At 40.0% G+C, this 26232-nt stretch overlaps 2 protein-coding genes across 7 annotated transcripts in view; one reads left to right on the forward strand and one right to left on the reverse strand.

Annotated features, from left to right (window-relative positions):
- The window catches only part of IFT74 (intraflagellar transport 74), a 115762-nt gene extending 95686 nt beyond the window's left edge, over positions 1-20076 (reverse strand). The window contains exons 1-3 of one of the 5 annotated variants that reach the window (XM_054657997.1): positions 19792-20076; positions 10765-11049; positions 5200-5338 (exon numbers count right to left, since the gene is read on the reverse strand). In XM_054657997.1, the coding sequence (XP_054513972.1) occupies positions 5200-5319 (120 nt within the window). In that variant the 5' untranslated portion in view covers positions 5320-5338; positions 10765-11049; positions 19792-20076. Of the gene's footprint in view, positions 1-5199; positions 5339-10764; positions 11050-19791 lie in introns of those variants that run through there. The other 4 variants (XM_016960694.3, XM_063787909.1, XM_009456409.5 and 1 more) reach the window with 4 other exon arrangements.
- Positions 19798-26232, forward strand: part of PLAA (phospholipase A2 activating protein) — a 42053-nt gene continuing 35618 nt past the window's right edge. The window contains exon 1 of one of the 2 annotated variants that reach the window (XM_520517.8): positions 19798-20358. In XM_520517.8, coding sequence (XP_520517.2) covers positions 20210-20358 — 149 coding nt within the window. In that variant the 5' untranslated portion in view covers positions 19798-20209. The remainder of the gene's footprint in view (positions 20359-26232) is intronic. The other variant, XM_009456408.4, reaches the window with a different exon arrangement.

Raw genomic sequence — 26232 nt, forward strand, 5'->3', positions numbered from 1 at the left:
ATAAAACACTGATGCAATGAACTGAAGAGAACACCAAAAAATAGAAAGATATTCCACGTTCATGGATTGGAAGAATCAACATTGTCAAAATATCCAGAATATCCAAATTAATCTACAAATTCAATGCAATCCTTGTCAAAATATCAATGACATTCTTCTCAAAAATAGAAAAAAAAAATCCCAAAATTTATATAGAACCATAAAAGATCTAGGATAGCCAAACCCATCCTGAACTTAAAAAAAAGGAAAAGAAAAAGAAAAGCATACTGGCATAAAAACAGAATAGAGAACCCAGAAATAAATCCATATATCTAGAGTGAACACATTTTTGACAAAGATGCAAGGAACATACACTGAGGAAATGCCAGTTTCTTCAATAAATGGTACTGGGAGAACTGGATATCCATAGACAAAAGAATGAAACTAGACCCATATCTCTCACCATATACAAGAATCAAATCAAAATGGATTAAAGACTTAAGACCTCAAACTATGAAACTACTAAAAGAAAACACGGGGGAAATCATCCAGAACATTGGTCTAAGCAAAGATTTCTTGAGTAATATCCCACAAGCAAAGGAAACCAAAGCAAAAATGAACAAATAGAATCACATCAAGTTAAAAAGCACCTGCACAGCAAACAATCAACAAAGTGAAGGGACAACCAACATAATAGGAGAAAATACATGAAAACTATCCATCTGACAAGAAATTAATAAATGGAATATATAAGGAGCTCCAACAACTCACTAGCAAAAAAATCTAATAATACAATAAAAAACGGGCAAAAGGTCTGAATAGACAACTTCTCAAAAGAAGATATACAAACGTCAAACAGGTATATGAAAAGGTGCTCAACATCACTGATCATCAGAGAAATGCAAATCAAAACTACAATGAGATATCATCTCACCCCAGTTAAAACGACTTTTATCCAAAAGAAAGGCAATAGCAAATGCTGACAAATATATCAAAAAAAGGGAACCTTTATACAGTGTTGGGGGGAATGTAAGTTAGTATAACCACTATGGAGAACAGTATGGAAGTTCCTCAAAAAACTAAAAATAGAACTATCATATGATCCAGCAATCCCACTGCAAAAGGAAAGAAATCATTATTTCAAAAAGATACCTGCATTCCTATGTTTATCACACTACTTGCCACAATAGCGAATATATGAAAAAAAAACCTGACTGTCCATCAATGGAGATGGAGGGCTACGTAAAGAAAATGTGGTATACATGTATATACATATATATACACACACACATATACACATATATATATACACATACTATGAAACACTACTCTGCCATAATAAAGAAATCATGTCTTTTGCAGCAATATGGTTGGAACCAGAGGCCATGATCCTAAGTGAAACAATTCAGAAAGAGAAAGTCAAATACCGCATGTTCTCACTTATAAGTGGGAGCTAAACAATGGGTACATATGGACATACAGAGTGAGATAACAGACACTAAAGATTACAAAAGATGAGTGGGAGGAAGGTGAGGGTTGCTAAATTACATATTGGGTACAGTGTTCACTATTCAGGTGACGGGTACACTAAAAGCCCACACTTCATCATTACATAATATATGCATGTAAGACAACTGACCTACCCCATAAATACATACAAATTTTAAAATTTTACAAATAAACAGATAACGTGCCTGGCAAATAGTAGGTGGCCAATAAACGTCAGATTCTTTTTATAAATATTTAATTATCAATTTTTACTGGAATGAAAGAAAAAGATACCCTTACTATCCTATGTATGAAGACTTTAGAAAAATTATTTCAGTCTAAGTTGATGACGATGTCCTAATATTATTACCTGAAACTCTAGAAAAAAAATCTGAAAACTTCAGGAAAATCTGACTTTAACAAAATTATTCCCTCCAAAAAATGCTGCTCTTCTTATGAGTTAACCATAGGACCCAACATTATCTGTAGTTTGCACTTAGCCTACTGTAGGAGCTTGAGTATTGGCCCTCTGCACCTTCTCAGTTGAAATTACCTGTGTGAAAATCAGATAAATTTATGGACATTTTTGTCTATTCATTTATTTCCATTTCAATTCTATGTATTTATAAATTTATGTTTTCTATGTTAAATTGATATCACTTTTAAACTTTTGTTAAAGTATATTATTTTCTGAAATATCTTGAAAGTAGTTTGTAATGACTATCTAACAGCCTTTATACGGATATACATATCATTATTTAAGATTCACCTGTTGTAAGTCTTCTAGGTTGTTTCCCCATTTTTACATTATAATGATAACGAAAATGTAATAATTATCTTTACAGGATATCCTTCTGCTTAGAATATCAACTCATAAACTTCCTCTAACTTTTCCTCATATGATGTGTTTCTCTTATTCACTATTTATGACACACTCTCTTATATTAAGCTCTTTAACATTTACTAGAGTTTACCTCCAGGTGCCGTGGCAATCAGAATATTGTTTCACTCATTGTCTATAACATATTTTACATTAGAGTATTGTACTTTTTCTTATTTTTGTGGTATTGTTCTAGATGAGTTTTAGAATAGTTTTATAATATTACCCCTAGCATCAAAAGAAATGTCATGAAATTTTGATTGGACATAAGGCTTGTGGTCTTAATACAGAAAGAGCACTTAAAAATTAGTAAAGTTTACAACAAATGGAAGAACATTCCGTGCTCATGGGTAGGAAGAATCAATATCATGAAAATGGCCATACTGCCCAAGGTAATTTATAGATTCAATGCCATCCCCATCAAGCTACCAATGACTTTCTTCACAGAATTGGAAAAAACTACTTTAAAGTTCATATGGAACCAAAAAAGAGCCTGCATCGCCAAGGCAATCCTAAGCCAAAAGAACAAAGCTGGAGGCATCACACTACCTGACTTCAAACTATACTACAAGGCCACAGTAACCAAAACAGCATGGTACTGGTACCAAAACAGAGATATAGATCAATGGAACAGAACAGAGCCCTCAGAAATAACGCCGCATATCTACAACTATCTGATCTTTGACAAACCTGAGAAAAACAAGCAATGGGGAAAGGATTCCCTATTTAATAAATGGTGCCGGGAAAACTGGCTAGCCATATGTAGAAAGCTGAAACTGGATCCCTTCCTTACACCTTATACAAAAATCAATTCAAGATGGATTAAAGACTTAAACGTTAGATCTAAAACCATAAAAACCCTAGAAGAAAACCTAGGCATTACCATTCAGGACACAGGCATGGGCAAGGACTTCATGTCTAAAACACCAAAAGCAATGGCAACAAAAGCCAAAATTGACAAATGGGATCTAATTAAACTAAAGAGCTTCTGCACAGCAAAAGAAACTACCATCAGAGTGAACAGGCAACCTACAAAATGGGAGAAAATTTTCGCAACCTACTCATCTGACAAAGGGCTAATATCCAGAATCTATCTACAATGAACTCAAACAAATTTACATGAAAAAAACAAACAACCCCATCAAAAAGTGGGCGAAGGACATGAACAGACACTTCTCAAAAGAAGACATTTATGCAGCCAAAAAACACATGAAAAAATGCTCATCATCACTGGCCATCAGAGAAATGCAAATCAAAACCACTATGAGATACCATCTCACACCAGTTAGAACGGCAGTCATTAAAAAGTCAGGAAACAACAGGTGCTGGAGAGGATGTGGAGAAATAGGAACACTTTTACACTGTTGGTGGGACTGTAAACTAGTTCAACCATTGTGGAAGTCAGTGTGGCAATTCCTCAGGGATCTAGAACTGGAAATACCATTTGACACAGCCATCCCATTACTGGGTATATACCCAAAGGACTGTAAATCATGCTGCTATAAAGACACATGCACACGTATGTTTACTGCAGCACTATTCACAATAGCAAAGACTTGGAACCACCCCAAATGTCCAACAATGATAGACTGGATTAAGAAAATGTGGCACATATACACCATGGAATACTATGCAACCATAAAAAATGATGAGTTCATGTCCTTTGTAGGGACTTGGATGAAATTGGAAATCATCATTCTCAGTAAACTATCGCAAGAACAAAAAACCAAACACTGCATATTCTCACTCATAGGTGGGAATTGAACAATGAGATCACATGGACACAGGAAGGGGAATATCACACTCTGGGGACTGTTGTGGGGTGGGGGGAGGGGGGAGGGATAGCATCGAGAGATACACCTAATGCTAGATGACGAGTTAGTGGGTGCAGCACACCAGCATGGCACATGTATACATATGTAACTAACCTGCACAATGTGCACATGTACCCTAAAACTTAAAGTATAACAAAAAATAAAAATAAAAATAAAAAAAGAAAAAAAAGAAAAAAAATTAGTAAAGTTTACCTTTTAATTTTAAGATTCTGATCCTATATATGGTATATATATTATAAATGTTTTTACCAGTTGTCATTTCTAATTTTTTATGGTGTTTTATTTTTTGTAAATTCAGATATATAATAAAAATATTTTCCTTTTCAGTACTTGTTATTTCTGTCATTTTTAGAAAGCCTAGCCCATATCAAGTTTATACAGAATACTTGCCAACATTTTCCTCTACTACATTTATGGTTTCATTTTTGAAATACCAAGTTTCTAAGCTATGTAGAATTCTGATAAAAGGTATAAGAGAGGATTAAAAATACTTTTAAACAAATGGTTTAACAATTATTGGAATGTTCCATTGAATGCTCCATGTTTTGCCAACTAATTTGAAACACACATTAATCATTAACTAAATTCTTATATGCTTGATTCTATTTGAGGTCTATTCCATTTCATTTGATTCTGGCCCCAATACACTATTCAACTAAAATTATTGCAGCTTTAAATTGAGTATCTGCAGGAGCAGGCATCTTCTTCCCAGAGTGTCTTTCAAACACTCTTCCACATTTACATTTCCAGATGCTTTCCAAAAAACAAAACAAACATGTTTAATAATATGCTTATGAAATAAAGAAACAACAAAGTAGAATCTCTTATTACAGAGGGGATTTCCAACTTCTACCACAATATATGCACAAGCATTCAACAGATTTTTGAGACAGTCTCAAAAACTCAAAAACTGGGGTGCAGTGGCATGATCATAGTTCACTGAAGCCCCAGTCTCCTGGACTCAAGTGGTCCTCCCACCTTGGCCTCCCAAAGTAAACAGATTTGTTTCAAACTTACTGCAGTTGCCACTCGAATATTTCCTGATAGGGGTCGTATCCCAGAAGGGGGCCTTCCGGTTAACCCAACTCCACCTCTTGAAACAGGGCGAGCTGCTGAAGATTTGTGATTGCTGGCCATTGTTTCTTCACTTTAATCGCTGTTTGGAAGCAATAAATAGTTCAATCCTTTGATGTCTTCTCTAGCAAGACAATAATGACCCATCATACCCTTACATTTAATTCACAACAATTGTTCTTGCAAACTGCCGTTCTGTGTACCACTACAAGGCTAATTTTGTTCAAATATGACATCGTGCTCCATTTACAACTATGAGATTGTTTCTTGCAACATTCCTTCCTCATCTTTCTATTATCTTACCAAAATGCAAGCCCCTCTATTATCTATTTCTTTAGTATTCTCATCCCATACTCTGGTAAATTTTCTCTCCCATCATAGCCAACATCTTTCTTTGCCCCTAATCCTTTCTCTGCACTTTCTGGTCCATGATTAACTCTTATATTCTGAATCTTGTTACAAATACTTTCTATTTTCTTAACTTTAACAGAATCTTGGTTTCCCCTGAGAGTAACACTTTCGGTAGTCCAAGTGTTTTAGCTTCCTGACCCACAATTTTAAAGAAAAGGAGGTGGCACTTTTCTTGCTCCTCAGGGTCACTTTCAAAACATTCTTCCACACCTTTAAAAAAATTAACAAGAGGCCAGGCGCAGTGGCAAACGCGTGTAACCCCAGCACTTTGGGAGGCCAAGGCAGGTGGATCACGAGGTCAGCAGATCGAGACCATCCTGGCTAACACAGGGAAACCCCGTCTCTACTAAAAATACAAAAAATTAGCTGGGCGTGGTGGCGGGTGCCTGTAGTACCAGCTACTCGGGAGGCCGAGGCAGGAGAACGGCATGAACCCGGGAAGCAGAGTTTGCAGTGAGCCGAGATTGCGCCACTGCACTCCAGCCTGGGCGACACAGCGAGACTCCATCCCCCCACCCAAAAACAAAAACAAAAAACAAGATTCACTTCTTCTGAGGATCTGGGAATGCAATATTGCCTTGATCTTTCCTGGTTGCTGGTAATTAGTGACTTCCTAATCTCTCCTCTATCTTTACTAAAGTCTTTTGTACCTAGTTCACAGCTTCTCTATTCCAATCTCACCATCACCCTGGATGACTTCCATCTAGATACTAGATCCAATACCTAACACTCCAGCTTCACAGTTCCCTGACCTCAACTTTAGCAATGATCTTAACTCCATTTCAGTAATTTATAGCCATGGCGAGACATGGAGCTTGTCATCATCTGGAATTGCTTCATCTCAAACATCTTAATTGAAATACTCTATTCTCCGGTCTTCTCCTCTCCTACCCTTTTCTCATCTTCATTCTGCTACACCTGCCTTTAAACCATTTCCTTAATTCACTCATTCTCTCCCAGTTTATCAGCCCTCTCCTTTATTCATTGGAATATAACATTATTTAAAATTCTGTCTCATAATTTAGAGTAGTAGTTTTCAAATTGTTGGTCACATCCGTTAGTAAGTTCTGAAAACAATTTTGTAGGTTATGACCAAGATACTTAAACGTGAAATAAAATTTAAACAAAAAGAGCTCACTGAAAATATGAAGGGTAAACATTGTTTCAGTAAATTTTTGTTTCAGCTATATTTACATAAATTTACACATATGTGTTTACTGGGCTACAATATAAAAATGTATGTCCTATTGTAGGTCATATAAAATAGTTATGAAGATACTTATCTAGAGAAAGAATATGGAGAAAAAGAGAATAGTGCCCAAGATTCTGTCCTGAGGAACATCAATACATACAGATTACACACAAGAGGAAAATCTAGTATGAGAGACTGAAAATTAAGGCCCAGAAAGTAAAGAAAAAAACCAGGAGTGTGTGTCAGAGACGCCAAGAGAAGGCAGGAATCTGAGCCATGCCATTTACGTTGGAAATTCAAGTAAGATGAAAACTGAAATGTCCAATGGAGTCCCCATCCAAGAAGTCACTAGTGATACCTTGACAAGGGTGTTTAAGAACTCTCCTCCTTCTCTCAAGAAATTAGTGTCGCATGAGCACCATCAACTAATTTGTATCCTTGAACTATTCTCCAGCCCATCTGGCAAAATCAGAAACCCTTCTCTACATCCAATCTGAAGTGCTGAACATTGCTGATGGAAATCATACAACTGTACAGACTGGGGTACTGCAAAGTGATAGTCACAAATCTTAGCTGGACCCTCATTTCAGAAATGATTTATCCTTGTTAAGATACTTCTCTACTTGATGATTCTCACCCTTAACTACTTTTCTATTTAACCTCTGTTCCTGCCACTCTCAGCAGATGACTCATTTAAGAAAATTACAACTTGAACTCCATCACCTTTGGGGCACATAAACTTCTCTACATCCATCCTGCCCTCCAGTCTCAACAGCCATTCCTTCTCTCATTCAAGATCAATCTTACTCTGATTTACCCTTGATCCCATCTTTTTTGTGGCATTAATCTCACTGCTACCAATTATCTTTAAACTTTCTCCTTTCCTTCAGTCTGTTACCATGTTCAATTCTTTCCTACCTTCAAAAACTTATTTCTTGATCCTGCAACCACCTCTAACTGTCCCATATATCCTTCCCTTATGCAGCCAAATTCCTAAGAATAGCTTATATCCAGCCGGGCGCGGTGGCTCATGCCTGCAATCCCAGCACTTTGGGAGGCCGAGGCGGGCGGATCACGAAGTCAGGAGATCGAGATCATCCTGGCTAACACGGTGAAACCCTGTCTCTACTAAAAAATACAAAAAATTAGCCGGGTGTGGTGGCGAGTGTCTGTAGTCCCAGCCAATCGGGAGGCTGAGGCAGGAGAATGGCGTGAACCCGGAAGGCAGAGCTTGCAGTGAGCTGAGATCGTGCCACTGCACTCCAGCCTGGGCGACAGAGCGAGACTCCGTCTCAAAACAACAACAACAACAACAACAACAACAACAACAAGAATAGCTTATATCCACTATTTTCTACTGCTTCATTTCCCAGTATCTCCTGGATTGCTACCGTTTGATTCAAATGACCCCTGCCAATATTGCCAGTGATGTAAATGTCATCCTACTTTACTGGTGTCCACATTTATATGAAACATCTCCATGACACTTCCCTCTCTTCTGGTTCTTTTTTCTGTCTCCTTGATCTGTCCTTATATAGAGCATTTTCTAAGATACCATCCACCATCTTTTTCTTTTCTCTCTCTAAACTCTCCTTGGGCCCCCTTATCCACACTCAGGGTTTTAACAATTAATAAACTGATTCCACACAACTTCCTTATTTTAGCACTCAGCTTGCGGTGTTTATATCCAAATAATAACATCTCCACTTCGATGTCTAAATATTTCAAAATAAACATATGTAATCCAAACTCATTATCATCTGCTCAAAATTTGTCCTCCCTCTTGGTGTCACCTCCTAGTCACACAAGTAAGAAATTTAGTCCTTGACATCTTCCTCTCCCTCACTCCCATGGCTGGTCACATAGTTCTACTGAGTTTGTTTTGTTTAGTTCTACTGATTTTGTTCCTAAGTGTTTAACAGGTACTTTACTCTCTATTCCTACAGCACTGGCCAATTCAGGGCATCACTGACTCAGGTGGACTATTATACCAGCCTCTTAAGTGGTCCCCTTGCCTAACACACATTTTGCCTGTTACTTTCTCTGGGAATCCTTCCATGACCAGTCCATAACTGGTCTTGGAATCTTCGTCTTCTTCAATTTCAGTGTATAGGCCTGTTCTACATGCTACCATGCATCCTGTGTATTACTTTATTCCAGAACCTATCACACCACTTGAAATGATCTGCTTAAGTATTTCTCACCCTTTATGGCAAGAGCTGAATCTTAATCATCTTTATATCCCCAAAATCTGTCTCAGTGATAAGCAAAAACTTTGTTCTCTCTTGTGTCTTTTAAATTTCCTCGTACATAAAGGTTTTGCCAATTACAAAAATTTACTAAATTGTTAAAAAGCAAACAAAGCGACCGGGAGCGGTGGCTCACGCCTGTAATCCCAGAACTTTGGGAGGCCGAGGCGGGTGGATCACGAGGTCAGGAGATGGAGACCATCCTGGCTAACATAGTGAAACCCTATCTCTACTAAAAACACACACAAAAAAATTAGCCGGGCGTGGTGGCGGGCGCAGTCCCAGGAGGCGGAGCTTGCAGTGAGCCGAGAACGCGCCACTGAACTCCAGCCTGGGCGACTGAGCAAGACTCCGTCTCAAAAAAAAAAAGGCAAACAAATTGTGTGTTGGACTAAAATGATTTCTCTGTTTCTACACTCTATGTCCAGTACTACTTTTCTGACTTTTCTTAGCATTACTCATAATCAGTCCTTGGACTGCTTCTATCCTTTCTACAGTCATGCATCTTTATAATTCCAACTATGTGTACGGCTCACTAATCAATGTCTACAGTTCTGCCCTTTCAACTGGGCACCAATTTTGAGTTTTCAATCGTTTATCTGAAATTTCCATTCAGATATCTCATTTGAATATGTTCACATCAATCTTCCTGACCCCACTAGCTCCCTGATTCTAATTCCTTGCCATTTTGAACTCTATGTACAAAGCAAAAGAATTTCAAATGGAAAAAGGAATTTCATGAAATGACTCTTTGAAAAGGAAGACGGTGTATGATCAAAATGGTTTTTCCACAAGAAAACGAGTACAATAAACATCTCTTTCCAGTGGCAAAGATACTACTCTAGGTTTCCTGCTAACTTTGAGAAAATGTACAACATACAAAAATTTCACCCAATTTTCTTTGCCACCGTTTTACTGTGGTGAAAAAAAGCTTACCATTATATTATTACCAGTGGGATTAAGAGGCGGGCATTAGCAACAAATATACCACTAACTTCGGGGTTATTCAATCAAAGATTCACACAATTTCCAGTTATTCACACAGAGAAGCAGCCTGGCCTTTGGATCCAGAATGATTAGCAATACAAACTAGTGCTGACAAAGTTAGCGGCTGCATAATCTTGCCACCTTACTTAACCCCTCAGGATTTCATCTTCTGTAAAACAGAAGGGTGACATCTACCTTGCAGAGCTGTTGTGAAGACGATAAGTATTAAATTTAAAACATCTGCTTCTAATTATTATTACTATCGTTATCCTCCCTAAGCCAACCATTCTCACACAGGTGAATAAGTGGAAAGTTGCTAACTGCCCGCACTGTGATCAACAGACAGAAATAAGTCCCTTCCACTGTAAGAGGCAGAAATCTATTGCTTTGACGAAAATCCTTCAGCCCATCGTGGTCCTTCCCTCTGCTCTGTGCTTGGCGGGTCTCCTGCGGGGGGGTCGGGGAGGGGTCGGGCTGTTGGAGGAGGTCTGTTCGCACCCTTCGCTCGACTAGAATTGGTACATGCCTGGCCTGGCTACAGGCCCGACGGTAACAGTTAGCTAAGACCCAGAGTTTGAATTTATTTTGTTTGGAGCGGATCAGTATCTCCAAGGCAAGAGAACAGACGTGGGAGGGAGGGAGGAAGAGATGGGACCCGGGGTTTCTCACCTCCGCCGGCGCGGAAGGAGGGCAGTTGCCCGGCTCGCGGGTGCCTTAACTTCTTTCTGAGGCCCACGCTCAGTTTTCCTCGGCTCTCAGGCCTTCCCCCCAACTGCCGTGCGCCGCGGCGTATCCCGGCAACGGGGGCGGGATAGCGGAGGCTCCTCATCCTGAGTGACCAATCCTCCGCCTCAGCCCTTGGTTACACGCGGAGCTCTCGCGAGAATTGAGGATATGTTTGTTTCTTCACCACGCTTCAGTGCTTTTTGGAAAAAGTGGAAAACAGCGGGGCGGCTGGAAAACAAACATTTTATGTGAACGTTTGGTTTTCTTGATAATCAGAGCAACCTCCGTGTGCCTTACATGAAGTAACTCTAGCGAGTTTTGCTATGTCCTTAGGTAACCTCACGTCGGCTAACGTTAACAGGTTACATTTGAAGTTATTAAGTGGTAGGCAGCATTGTGCAATTTTCTAAACTCCTAATTTGTGGTAGTTTTCCTTCCTATTAGGACGGCATAGCGTACACAACGCATCATGAGGTATGGATGCGATTCTGGCACCAACTGTTCCGTTCCTGCTTTCACCAGAAGCTTTGCGTCTTTAAGCTTCCTTTCATTAGAATTTGGATCCAAGTTTGTGGGGAAGACTGTGAATTCAATGAAAAGTGTCCTTTTTTTTTTTTAATTTAAGAACTACTTCACCTCAAATTCCACTTCTCTAATAAAGTAACTTTTACTGTATGTTTCCTTCCAATCTTCATTGATAACAGCTTAAATGTGATTGCATATGTATTGGGATTTTAACATTATTTTACACATTATTTCCAACTTGCCTGCCTTCGAGGAGTTAAAAATCAATACAATACAAAATGAGATAATGTTATGTGGCTGAATTCTCCCTTAGTTTGTGAAACATTTTCATGTAATTATCTCATTTGAGCTCACCCTATTTGCAGTGGCCATTTGTCATCCTTTTGGCAGAGTTTCTCCCTTACCCTGCCCCCCAACACCCTTACAGGAACTGAAAGTGACAGATACTGGCTTTCCTAGTCTTCCTTATTACTGGGACATGAGTATTATTGCTTGCTAGACTCTCCAATCTAATTTGGTGGACTCAACTCAAACTTGAATGACAACCAGAAGCAGGACTTCAGAGAGTCTGTTGAAGTAAGGGTGACAGCCACAGTAACTACATCGTTTCCGAGACTGCAATGTTCTATCACCAGCAACCAGTGTCCAGCATCAGTGTGTTGTTGCAAGCTGCAGTGTTAGGTACTCAGAGGCTTTACTGGGAGGAGAACCTCTAGCTTGTTTCTTCAGCTTCTGGGAGAGTCTGTGAGCTGCTTAATGTCCTTTCATAAATTCATTTTCAGCTTTTATATCATTTATAGATGATTTCTGTTTCTTGCACTTAAGGACCCTGACAGATATTAACAGTTGAAATTGGCAGGACAGATACTATTATCCAAGTTTTAAAGAGATTAAATAATTTGCTTAAGCTCATTTAGGTAGTAAGTATTGATCCCTGTCCCCATTTCTTTTTCATGATGAAAAAGGAATAGAGAATAGGAATACATCTCACTTATTTGCCTCTGAGCTTCCTTAGAGTAGGCACCATATCTTATTTGACTTTGGATCATTATGTATTAGGTTCTGTTGCTTTTAAGGTTATACCAAATTGGAATTAGGTTATATCAAGTTGTAATTTGGTTAGTAATTAGGTTATGTCAAATTTTAAGTTTATTGTAAGACTACTTGTGTTTCAAGTTCCTTTCTGTCTCTAGTCCTTTTCACTGCAATTCTCTCTTCCTGGAATCTTTGTCCCTCTGCTTTTCACTGTCCAAAGTCCTGTTCATCATTCAGGTCTTAACCCAAATGTCTTTTATTAGAGAGGTCTTCTCTGCCAGTCCATACTAGATTAGTGCTCCAACTCCTTCTGGCCCCCCACCTCATTATATGTCCTCAGTGCACCCTGTACTATTCCTATCTGTTAAAAGGTAAACTTTGGCACATTAAAATTTTAAAGAGCTTATTTGAACAGACAGCAATTCATGAATTAGGCAGCTCCAAATCATAAGTGGTTTGGGGCTCCCCCAGAGGTAGTTGAAAGCTTTCAGAGAGTACATGCAGAGCACAGCAAAGAAATTATTTGATTGGTTAAAGTTTGAGCAGTTGCCTTATTTGGACTGTTCTTGTGGGAAGTTCAAGACGATATAACTGATGACTAGTTGGCCACTTGTGATTCCGTTTTAAGTTTCAGTTTCCTCATGTAGGAACTCAGTGCATTAGAGTGACTTCAGTCTAATGGCCTCCAATTTAATTATTTTAACACTACATATCACTCATTATAACTTGCAGTTATATATTTATTTTTGTTGTCAAAGATAACAAACCCTGACAGTAGGGACACATTTTTATCCATAATTTACTACTGCAATAGGGAAAATAGTCCAATGTGAAAGGAATTCAACCTGGATTTGTACAGCAGTGATTGGATGTTTTAAAGGGAGAATGAGGGAGTAGGGAAGGGAGCAAGTGGGTACTCAGTAGAGTCAAGGGCAATAAGGCCCAAAGAAGAGGATACCACTTGGTACTGAATATGGCCAGTTACGCTTATGTAGCCCAGGGTGCACAGAAGAAAAATGTTAACAAAATAACTCAAAAATGTCTTTGTAGGATGTTTGTAGGTTTTTTAAGAAAATAAATTTTTTGGCCAGGTGTGGTGGCTCATGCCTCTAATCCCAACACTTTGGGAGGCCAAGGCAGGAGGGTCACTAAGGCCAGGAGTTCAAGACTGGCCTGGGCAACATAGTGAGACCCTCCCCCTACAAAAAATGAAAACAAAAATGAATCTTAAAAAAGAAAAGAAACTTTGAGGAGTGACATCATTAAGTTATTCTACTGTAAAATAGAGAAAAGTTGGTGAACTTACTAGTGAATATGTACATCAACCGAAATAAGATTTTTGGATACACTGGTAGGAGTGTCTATTGAAAGAAGATGGCTATAGAAATCCAAATGCACATGTCCTTTGACCCAGTAACTCCACTTCTAGGAAGTGAGCATATATTCACACTAAATTTATACATATAAATGACATATGCTGATGTCCAAGGTTATTTATTTGAGCAGTGTTTGTTACAGAGAAAGATTAGGAAAAAAAATCAAACAACACTGAATTAATAATGCTATAGTCATAAAATCACATAAAATTTGGCCATCTATAAAAAAGAATGCTCCTTGTATACTGATATTGCAGAGGCTGACTAGGAACCCCAGAGCTAGTATAAAAATATTATTTTAACCTGAAGGCATTTGATGAAGGGGGAAAAAAGCCTTCTCAGAGAGTTCCTTATCTGACTGAAAGCAAAATTTCTGGGGAATGATGCTACCATAAATACCCTAACTTATGGCCCGGAAGAACACCACTCCTAACTGTATAGATGAACGTGAACACAAACTTTCTTATTTGTTCTCCTAAAAGTCAATGTTTCTATTTTTTTCCCTGTAAAAGCTGTTTCTCCCCCACCATTTTCCCTCCTAAGTTAGTTATATAAGCCTTTAACTTTAATCATTTGACTAGTCAGCTGCTGCTTTTGTTGGCTGTTTTATGCATAAGAAATTGATATTTTTCTCCTGTTAGTCTGTCTTTTTTCAGTTTAACTCATAGGCCCTTGAATAGTGAACATGACAGGGTAGAGGAAAAGCTTTCTTCTTCCCATACAATATGGAGAGTTTTCCAAGATATATAAAGTAAGGTGAGTAAGTATTCAATGTTAACATTTTCTTGCATCTGTATAAACAGTCTTTGGGAAGAACACAAGAAACTGATAAGCCTCCAGAGAGGAAAACTGGGTGGTTAGGGTTTGAAAATGTGCATCCTTTACGTCTTTTGAATTTTAAACCAAGGAATGCATTATTATTACTTTTTAAAAATAAACTTTCGGCCAGGCACAGTGGCTCACGCCTGTAATCCCAGCACTTTGGGAGGCCTAGGCAGGCGGATCACCTGAGGTCAAGAGTTCGAGACCAGCCTGGCCAACATGGTGAAACCCCGTCTCTACTAAACATACAAAAATTAGCCGGGCATGGTGACAGACGCCTGTAATCCCAGCTACTCGGGAGGCTGAAGCAGGAGAATTGCTTGAACCCTAGAGGCAGAGGCTGCAGTGAGCCAAGATCGCGCCATTGCACTCCAGCTTGGGGACAAGAGTAAGACTTCGTCTCAAAAAAAAAAAAAAAAGTTAAAAAAAATTAAATAAACTTTCAATGAGGGGACGATAAAAATCATAATGAATATTCACATTAGCCAGCTTTTAATGAATTATGCAATTATCTAGATAATATTTCAAAGCATATGAAAACAAAGGAAAAAGTGTCCTTAAATGTTTAACAAAAAAACTCACTAAAAGCCAAGAAAAAAGCTTACTAAATGTATTGGCACTAGAAGAATGTTTTTCTCCTCTTTGGGCACCAAAAGCTTGAAAACAATTATCTTTTGGGAAATTGAAATGTATTAGCTTTGAAACATTTTCTGTCATGTTCCACAGTACTGGCAAGATGAATGTGATTTAGAAGCTGATAACCATCCTTAAAGATGAAGTTCATATTTCACTTGTTTTTTTTTGAGAGAGTCTTGCTGTTTCACCCAGGCTGGGGTGGAGTGGAGCTATCTCGGCTCACTGCAACCTCTGCCTCCCAGGTTCAAGTGATTCTTTGCCTCAGGCTCCCGAGTAGCTGGGACTACAGGCGCATACCACCACGCCCGGCTAATTTTTTGTATTTTAGTAGAGACGGGGTTTCACTGTGTTGCCCAGGCTGGTTGTGAACTCCTGAGTTCAGGCAATCTACCCGCCTCAGTCTCCCAAAGTGGTAGTATTACAGGCGTGAGCCATTGCACCCAGCCCATATTTCACATTTTATGGGTTTTTTTCTTATATATATGGACTTTGTTTTTTCAACATTCCCCTTATGGGGGACATATTTGTAGCCTCAATTTTCTAAGATCTGTACATGTAAAATTTCTATCATTTTCCAATGCATTTTAATATTTTATTTCATGTATGTATTGTGCTATACCAGCCCAAAGTTTTGGCACCAGAGTCTATGTGTCGAATTTTAGTTAAAAAAAAAATGCTAAACAATATTCTGTCACCATCACTTTCACACACAAGCCAAATACCATCCCTGTTACAATTCCTTTCTTTAGTTTGCCTGGGTTTTCCTACTAAGTTGCCGGCCCTGAACCATATTGACCCCAACTTCATTCCTGTATAATCTGCATTAATGCTGTTCTTCAGTGCATTGAGGGCTTTTAAAATTAAATTTTAATGAAAACATCATATTGAGAACATAAACTGTGATGTTTACCTCAATTTACACAAACTGTGATGTTTAGTCCAGCTACCCAACTATTCCATGCATTTTCTCTGAGAGAACTACTGTCATTACGGACATTTTTCCTTCATGCCTTCAGGCATATGGGAGGGGGATCCAGAATTGTTATTTGTATGCAGACAGACAGTTGACATAAACGATTTGTTTTAAACCTTTAAACTGCTGAACACATAAAAACATTATAATTATTTTTAAAGTATCAAGAACCCAATTTAGTGTTCATAGAATTTTAGTCCCAGCTGCACTATGTTCTAGTTATGTGACATTAAAATAGTTATTTCAGTTATTCATTAATTCATTAAGGTAACCAATAACATCTACTGAGCATTAACCTCCTATCAAGCTGTTAAAAGACAACACACATTAAAGTATTAAACAGTTCAGTTGAGCAGACAGTGATTCATGAATTGGGCAGCACCAAACCACAAGTGGTGAAACTCCATCTAGGGGCACTTAGACTACCTTTGCAGAATTATAACTAATGAGAGAAATCTAACATGACTGACTCCATTTTGCTTAAAACCTCACAGGCTAAACTAGTTTTTTGTTGTTGTCGTTTTATTGTTAGTTTGTTTTTTGCTTATTCTAGTGTGGAGGCTAAAATAACTATGCCAGGAATTTGGTTTATAGTTAAACTTTGCGGCAAGGAAAAGTGACTCCCCACCCCAACTCCTTGTATGTAGATTGAAGCTACATTCATAAGACAAGATTAGAATTATGGTAGAGGCTTGAACTTTGCTAAAGAATAGACATGCTCAAACAATAACTTGGCATTGTTTGATTAGCTTGCTTTTCTTTCTTTTTTTTTTTTTTTTGAGACAGAGTCTCGCTCTGTTGCCAGGCTGGAGTGCAGTGGCGCAATCTCAGCTCACTGCAACCTCCCCCTCCTGGGTTCAAGTGATTCTCCTGCCTCAGCCTCCTGAGTAGCTGGGAGTACAGGCGCGTGCCACTACACCCGGCTAACTTTTTGTATTTTTCGTAGAGACAAGGTTTCACCGTGTTAGCCAGGATGGTCTCGATCTCCTGACCTCGTGATCCACCTGCCTTGGCCTCCCAAAGTGCTGGGATTACAGGCGTGAGCCACCTCACCCAGCCTAATTAGCTTGCTTTTCTATAGAGCCTCCTGCCCTGGAGTCACATAACCAGAGGTCACAAGATTTGTAACTTCGCCAACTACTCCTACAGTTAACATCACTATTGTGAAACCTAATTAACTGGTCTTTGAGATATTTTTCAAATTTAGCATTTTGGCAGACCAACAGACACAACCTGGACCTGTGAACCCCACTCCTCAGAAATGACTCAGGTTCATGAAGATAGTTCTGACACACCTGTGATTCATCCCTGACCCAACCAATTAGCATTTCCCATTTCCTAGCCTCTTGCCCACCAACCGATCCTTTAAAAACCTAGTCTCTACATTCTTGGAGGTGGATTTGAGAAATATCTCCCATCCTCCTCGTTGGCTGGCCCTGTGATTATTCATCTTTCCCTGCTGCAACATTTGTAGTTCTCAGTGCATTTGGGTTTTTTGGAAGGCAGCAGGCAATTACACAGGGAAATGTGAAATTACACATTTCCCTGTGTAAAAGAACACAGGGGCAATTACAGCATGAGGGGAAAACTTTTATAAGGGGTTGGTGGAAGCAAGACTAAGAAAATATACTTACTTGATTGGTTAAAGTGGAAAGTCCTTAGTTAGAGGTTTGTCTGTTTCTGTTAGTTAAGCTTAAGTTTCATTTTACTGTTTACATTGAGTTGGGCTCCAGAGCTGGAACTATCTCACCTAATGGCCTCCAAATCAACATTTTTTAAACAAGGCAAATTCTTCATGTGTGAAATGGGAATAATACTATCTACCTTGCAGGGTTATTGTGAGAACTAAATGAGAGACTGTGAAAATTGGTAAACTGAATACTATACCAAGTTGAAAAACATTTCCTATTATATAGGAGGCAGTAAATTAGATGGTTAAGATTCATGTAAAATAAAGGTCTTGGTAATAATAAAATGTAGTCCGGTAGAAAAGACAGACATAAAAGAACATATTAGAATGCAGTAAATACTGTATTGACAACAGACAAAACTGGATTGGTTCCCCAGAGGAACTAGAAAAAAACAGAAGATAAACTGGTGTTGAACTATGACAGATGGAGAAAGTGGAATTCTAAGTTTAAAAAAAAATGCATGTACAAAGAGCATAGAGACATGGAGAGCATACAGCATAATGTGTTCAGGGAATTGTGACAAATTCGAAATGTCTAGAGTAAGAGAGATAACAGAGGGAGATGAATCTAGTAAAACAGATTAGGGAGATTGTGTGAAAGGCCCTATGTAATGCTGTACTATAAAAATGGAAAGCCGGCCAGGCGTGGTGGCTCACGCTTATAATCCAGCACTTTGGAAGGCAGAGGAGGGCAGATTATGAGGTCAAGAGATTGAGACTATCCTGGCCAACATGGTGAAACTCGTTTCTACTAAAAACACAAAATTTAGCTGGGCATGGTGGCGCGCTCCTGTAGTCCCAGCTACTCGGGAGGCTGAGGCAGGAATCGCTTGAACCCGGGAGGCGAGGGTTGCAGTGAGCCGAGATCGCGCCTCTGCACTCAGCCTGGCAGCAGAGCGACACTCCGTCTCAAAAAAAAAAAAAAAAAGGAAAGCCATCACAGGTTGTCAAACAGAGAAAAAACAATTAAGTGTATATTTCAGAAAGATAATTATATTTTAATGTGTAGGATTGGCTGGAGAGAAGGGGTAGAAAGGCTAGAGAAATGTTGAAATAATTTAATTAGGACTAATTGGTACAGATTTCTAACACATAGCTAGAAATACAGATCTAGAGTTTGGAGAAGACAATATGGGAATACAGCTCTAGAAATAAGCAAAGTAGTAAATAATCCACCCAGGGAGGGGATATGATAGCAAAAAAGTATCAAAAGTCAGCATTTCAAGAATGATCTCCCAAACCAGGGGAAAAGTGATTCCAAACCTAGAGTAGGAGTTTTAGGAAGGGAGAAGTCAGAAAAGTGTGAATTGGGCTTAGCAATTTAGAAAGGTTTGTGGAAAAGTGTAGTTGGATGCGAGAGAATAGCGGATGGGAAGAAAACAAAGTAAGGAGACAGGTCATGTTTACCCTGGCACTCAATAAGGTCTGATAATGACTAGCAAGTAGCACCACGGGTGGGTGGGCGGCGGGGTTGTTAAAAATACGTATCTCAGCTCTAACTCAGACCTATTGAATCAGAATCTACATTTTAACAAGCCGCCAGAGAAAAGTAGTTATACCTTTAAAAAATTGACTTGGACCACCGTATTTATTTGCTAAATTTGACAACAGAGAGTAGGAGATTCAGATAACTTGAAACGGAGCAATAGTTCAATGATTAATAGTTCCCAATTTGGCCTCAAGCTTTCTCGTTTTAATTGAAAAACAAGGTTAACTTGCAAAAACCTCGAGATTCTCAGGGAAAAGCAGTGAGGATGACCTAACAGTAGACACCAAACAACCTCACTCAGCCATTCCGCCATGCCCAGCGCGAAAGACTCAGGTTTAAAATATCCGGATTCGGCGCGCCGGATGTCCAGGCCAGCTGGCGCGGCATTATGGGAATTGTAGTCCCGGCCCGCATCTCGATTTACCGCGAACTGTTGGGCCCGGAGTCGGAAGAGACCCGGGTTTGGGAAGGACCCCAGGGTCAGGCGTCCTGGTGGAAGGGCGGGCCTCTTTCTCTCTTCCTCGGCAGGGAGTCCAGAGCCCTGGAGGAAAGCCGGCTCAGCTCCGCATCGGCGTCGGCGGTTGGGACGCACACACTCTGCGTCATGGAGGGCTGAGGCCGATGATGAATTCCGGACTGCCTGTCAGGCTTGCTGTGTCACTCGGCCCGCTCGGCGCGCCCCTTCCCAGCCGCCCTTCCGTACCGGCTCTCGGGCTCTTCCGGTCTCCGGCCGCCCCTTACCTGCAGGCTCTTCTCCCGCCGCGGCCCGGCGCTCTCCGAGTCGCCCCTGCGGACTGGTCTCGCACAGTGCCTGGGCACCGGGCGCCAGACAGACACTGGCCATGACGAGCGGCGCCACCAGGTACCGGCTGAGCTGCTCGCTCCGGGGCCACGAGCTGGACGTACGGGGCCTGGTGTGCTGCGCCTATCCGCCGGGAGCCTTTGTGTCCGTGTCCCGAGACCGCACCACCCGCCTCTGGGCCCCAGACAGGTGAGCGCTGGGAGTCGGGTTGCCCCGGCTGTGTTGCACGCTTCCCGGAGAGTGGAAGGAGAGTGACCCTTCCCTGTCAGTCCTGCCGTCTCTCTCTCCCCCCAGCCTTCCCTCTGCTCTCCGCTCCCTTCCAATTCTCAGACTATTAGAACTCTGTGTAAGAAACCATCGGGATTTAAGTGGAAAGAGCACAGGGTTGGGGGACCAAAGACCTGCCTTGTTGTGCTAACTTGACCACAGACGAGTCTCCTACCTTTTGGGCCTTCAGTTTTTGGACGATGATCTCCCAAGTTTCTTTTAGACTTGAAAATTTACTGATTCCAGTTGCACCCTCCGAAGTGAGGTAGTTTGAAGGCATCTGAAATGTCTTTTTTTTTTTTTTTCGAAGAAGATGCTCTGCAGTCTTCTCTAAAATTTAATTTTTGAAGACTTTAGTTCTCAAAAATTGCATTGGTGAATCCTCTTCTCGTCCAGGTTAGAATTTTAGTCTGGTTTGTGCTGATCCTGAGGGAGTGAAACCTCTCGGATGTTTTGTTTCTGTGCATGTGCTGTTTCTTGAGGAGAAGCAGCATCCATTGCCTTCAAAGGATTTATCAGAAGGGTTCACGAACCAAAAAAAAAAAAGAAGAAAAAGGTTAGGAATCAGTCCTGATCGAGTTCACGGGTTCAGCCCTGATTTGGCTGGTTGTAACAGGATATTTAAGACCTAGAAGACACATTGCAGTTCAGAGAAAGAAAAATTGAGGTTAGTTATTTTGTTATTTAGTAGGTCTCCCACTGCTAGAGATTTTAGAATTTGAGTCACCATCCATAAATTCAGTTGATAACTGTTGAGTGCCTCCTCTTTGTTTGGGATACTGGAGAGGAATAAAGACAGACAAGTTGCCAGTGTTTCTGGAGCTTTCTTACAGTCTGATTGGGAAGATAGATTAAAAAACAAGCCAATAAATAATTAAAAACTGGCATGTGAAGAAAACATACAGTTAATTAGGTGGAGAGATATATTAAAGGAAGCCTCTCTGAGGAGTTGTTTGTTTAAAGTTGACATTTGAAGCATGAGATGGATGGAGCTGGTCGTGGAAGAGCAAATAGGGAGGATTGAATTGGAAGAGCATTCCAGGCAGCTGGAGGAGCAAACAGGAGGGAATTAGCTGTGAGGTGAGGGCAGGTTTTGAGGCTGGCAAGAGCCAGGTTATGGAGTTTGCAGATGGAAGCCTTCAAATAGTTTCAAGCAGGGAGCAACATGATCTGATTTCCGTGTTGAGAAGTTTCTGCTAGCTGATGGTAGAGAATAGATTGAGAAGGGATAAGTGTAGAAGTGGGTTTGCTTGGAGGCTTTTGAAGTAGTATAATCAACACAAGATGGTCCACTAGGCTAGGGATAGTATAGAGCAAATTCCTGTATTGAATTGAATGAGATGGTCTCTAAAGATCTAACTCTAAAATTCTATAATATCCAAAACTACTTAGTAATACTAATATGGAACTTTTTGTTTGCGTACAGTTATTAAGTTTTTGCCTTTAAAATTGAATCCAGTAGAAGCATAAGGCCAGTAGAATATAACCATTGCAGTAAGGAGTATAATCAAGGATGCCTGTTTTAATAATGGAATCCTGTCATTAAACTTTTGGGACTGTACTAGTTTGACAAGAGTTTAATCACTGGAGTGGTTGTGCTTACCAGGAACTTGAAGAACTTTGGGCTGAACTGATTCTCTATTTGAAAAGTGATTTTGTTGTTCATTGAACTATTGATTTTTTTTTTTTTTTTTTGAGACAGAGTTTCGCTCTTGTTGCCCAGGCTGGAGTGCAATGGCACAATCTTGGCTCACTGCAACCTCCGCCTCCGGGGTTCAAGCGATTCTCTTGCCTCAGCCTCCCAAGAAGCTGTGATTACAGGCATGTGCCACCATGCCCGGCTAATTTTGTATTTTTAGTAGAGATGGGGTTTCTCCATGTTGGTCAGGCTGGTCTTGAACTCCTGACCTCAGGTGATCTGCCCGCCTTGGCCTCCCAGTGTTGGGATTACAGGCGTGAGCCACCACGCCTGGCCGAACTCATGATTTTTTTGTTTTTGTTTTTCAAAATTCATTCCTGTATGTATTTATCTAACACTGATGAAGAACTTGCATTTTGCCACAGTGTGTGTTAGTGCGTAGTGAGATAAGATTATTTAGTCTCTCATATCCTGCTGGTTAGGTTAGCAAGCTTGTCCATCCTGTGGCCCATGGGTGGCTGTAAGAGTGGCCCAACACAAATGTCATAAACTTTCTTAAAACATTATGAGGCTTTTTTTGTGATTTTTAAAAAATGCTCATCAGCTATTGTAATTATTAGTGTATTTTATGCGTGGCCAAAGACAATTTTTCTTCCAATGTGGCCCAGGAAAGTCAAAAGATTGGATACCCCAGGGTTAGAGTGTTTCATAGTCATTAGGTGATTAAGCTCTTATTGATGCCAACTGAAGTGTCTCAACCATACCTTTAATGTTGTAAAAGTGTCCTCAAATCTGACATATTTACAATTTTTATTTCATGATACATGTCTTCTCTTTTGTGTTGCTGTAGCAGAATACCACAGACTGGGTAATTTATAAAGAAAAGAAATGTATTTTTCATAGTTCTGGATGCTGGGAAGTCCATTATCAAGGTATCGGCATCTTGAGAGGGCCTCTTTGCTGCTGTATCATCCTATGGTGGAAGGGCAGGAGAGCACACAGCAAGAGGCGCAGAGGGGCCAAACTTGCTTTTGTAACAAAGCTACTCTCTAACCCAGTCCCGCAATAATGACATTAATCTATTCATGGGGGCAGAACCCTCTTGATCTAATCACCTCTTAAAGGTCCTACTTCTCAACATGGTTGCATTGAAGGTTAAGTTTCCAGCACATGAACTTTGGGGGACACGTTCAGGCCATAATAGAATATTTGTGTGATTTTGTTTTTTTGACACAGGGTCTTGCTTTGTTGCCCAGGCTGGAATGCAATGGCATGATCACTGCGTCATTGCAGCCTCGACCTTCTGGGCTCAAACAATCCTCCCACCTCAGCCTCTTAAGTAACTGGGACTACAGGCAAGAACCACTATGCCCAGCTAATTTTTATTTATTTATTTTTGTAGAGATGAGCGTCTTACTAGATTGCCCAGGCTGGTCTCAAACTCCTGGGCTTAAGCAATCCTCCTGCCTCAGCCTTCCAAAGTGTTGGGATTAAAGGTGTGAACCACCACTCCCAGCTCATAACAGCATATTAATAGAGTTAATGAAATGCTATAAATGTTTGGAGTGAAGTCGTAAATGAAATTTGCTTTCCCATGTAGCCAAGTGGTAAATGAAATTTACCACTGTAAATTTGAATCAGTACCACTGATTCAACTTCAAATTCTTTGTTCATTACTGAATTGCCTCTTACCGAATCTGACCTGGTCTGTCTACCTCTGATGCAAATGAATTTACCACTGCTTTCCATGTATGTTGTTGCTAAGGTTCTAGATCAGGGTAGTAAATGTAGGGATGGACTGGGAATAATGGGGAAAGTTAGTTCTAGGGAGGCAGAAATAGTTCTATTTTAGAGTAGACTAAACCAGGTACCTAGTCTTTCACAAAAGCCCTTTGAAAACCCAGAAAGTCTTTGGACCTTCAGAGTGGAGACATATCTGTTGGTTGGGCATTGAACTGAGCCAGCAACATGCCATTGTTTCAGACTACTTCAGGTCTCTATAAGCTAGCTTCAAGCTAAATTACATTTCCCAAGTCTGTCGTTGACTTCTGGGTGGGGAGAGATGAGTGAGATAGGACTTCAGCAGCTTTGCCTTTATATTGCCTTGCCTTTTGAAAAATGACCCATGCTTGAAGACACATCTTCAGACATAGGATCTGATTATATTAATCTATATTAATAGATTTTTCAGTTGTCATCTATTAGTTCCTACTGTAGAATATGAGAATTTAGCTCTCTTTCTGCCTTCCACTCACCCCATCACATATGCATCTTTTTCTGTGCCTTTTTTTTTTTTTTTTTTTTTTGAGACGAGTCTCGCTCTGTCGCCCAGGCCGGAGTGCAGTGGCGCTGTCTCGGCTCACTGCAAGCCCCGCCTCCCGGGTTGACGCCATTCCGCCTTAGCCTCCCGAGTAGCTGGGACTTTAGGCGCCCGCCACGGCGCCCGGCTAATTTTTTGTATTTTTAGTAGAGACGGGGTTTCACAATGTTAGCCAGGATGGTCTGGATCTCCTGACCTCGTGATCCGCCCGCTTTGGCCTCCCAAAGTGCTCGGATTACAGGCGTGAGCCACCATGCCCGGCCTCCGTGCTCTGACTCTTATAATTTAAGCTGTGGAATAATCTATGATAACTCTTCCTCAACAATTTTATGATCTGCATGTGGCTAATAATTGTTTTATTTTGGTTTTCATTTGCTTAGCTTACTATGTATTTATCACTGAGTCAACTTCAAATTCTTTGTTCGTTACCGAATCACCTCTTAAGGCATTGATATTTTACAATTTCCTCTCCTGACAATGCAAACTTTCTGAACTGGTCTGTCTACCTCTGATGCACAACTAATCCTAGGATTTCCCTTCATTGTTGTTTCCAAAACAACTTTTTTGAACCTCCTATGTTGGATTTTTATTGTCAGTATCCTTTAGCTTTCTCTTGGTTGGTTTTCTTCCTTGTTGCCTTATTGGACCATAACCTCTAAGAGCTTCCTGAAATGTAGTGCATCAGTAATAAATGTTTTAAGACCTTGCAAGTCTGAAAGTTATTTTATTTTGCCTTGTTACTGGCATGATAATTTGAATGGTTGTAGCATTCTAATTTTAAAATAATTTTCTTTCAGAATTGTGATGGAATCCATTGTATTTCATCTTCTAGTGTTACTGTTGAGAAGTCTGAAGCCATTCTGATTTTTGAACTATTTTTTTTTTCTTTCTGGAAGGCAGTCTACTTCTATCCATTGTTCCAGGCCATTGGCGGGCCCTTTTAATATGAAAACTCATGTCCATAAATTCCGGGAAATGTTCTTCAATTAATTCTTTGGCTGCTTTCTCTTTATTTTTTCTGTCTTCTTTTTTCTGGAACTGTTTTTATTCAGATATTGAACTTGCTTTCTAAATTTCTCTCTTTTTTTTTTTTCTTGGCTGTAATCTCTAGCAGGTTGCCTTGACTTTGTGAAATTATGTCCTTGTTTCATGGTTGCAATATCTTATACCTCTAAGGATGATAACGACAATTTAAAAAAATGTTTTAAGGTATTTCCTCCTTAATGGTCTGTTTTCCTCCATATTGGTTTTTTTCTCATCTCTATTTGTTTTGATCACTGTATTTCATGCGGGAGGCTTTCCCCAGATGTCTGGTAATCTTTATTGTGTGCTCAGTGTTATGGGTAGAGAATTAAGAAGCTCCTGGGAGATCTGTGCTCCTGGATGGGGCTTGCTGGTTGTGAGTTTTACTGTTGAGTTATCTGGTAGGGCCATTCTATTGGGCTGATCTGCTGCCTAGAGGATGAGGGTATGGTTTCCAGGGTTTTCTTTTGGTGGTCTTGGGCTCCAGTAGGAATATACACATTCTTCACACTCCCAAGACTCAACTAGCCTTATGTCCCCCCATTCAAAGATTTTCTTTTTAAAGAAAAAGCTTCAGACTTTTGCTGAGTACTAGCAGGACAGTTGTCTGGCTGGGTTGTCTAGCTGCACATCCCTACCCCACCCCCCGTGGTTTTTTTTTTTTTTTTTTTTTTTGTCTTAATACCTTAAGTATTTTTTAAAATCAGTTTAAGAAATACTTAATGCTAACCATTTAAAACATTGTGCTAGGGACTTGGGAAGACACAAAGAACCTAATCTGGATTCTGCCATTAAGAACTTCACAGACCACTAC

Source organism: Pan troglodytes, chromosome 11 (assembly GCF_028858775.2).
Source record: "Pan troglodytes isolate AG18354 chromosome 11, NHGRI_mPanTro3-v2.0_pri, whole genome shotgun sequence".
Lineage (NCBI taxonomy): Eukaryota > Metazoa > Chordata > Mammalia > Primates > Hominidae > Pan > Pan troglodytes.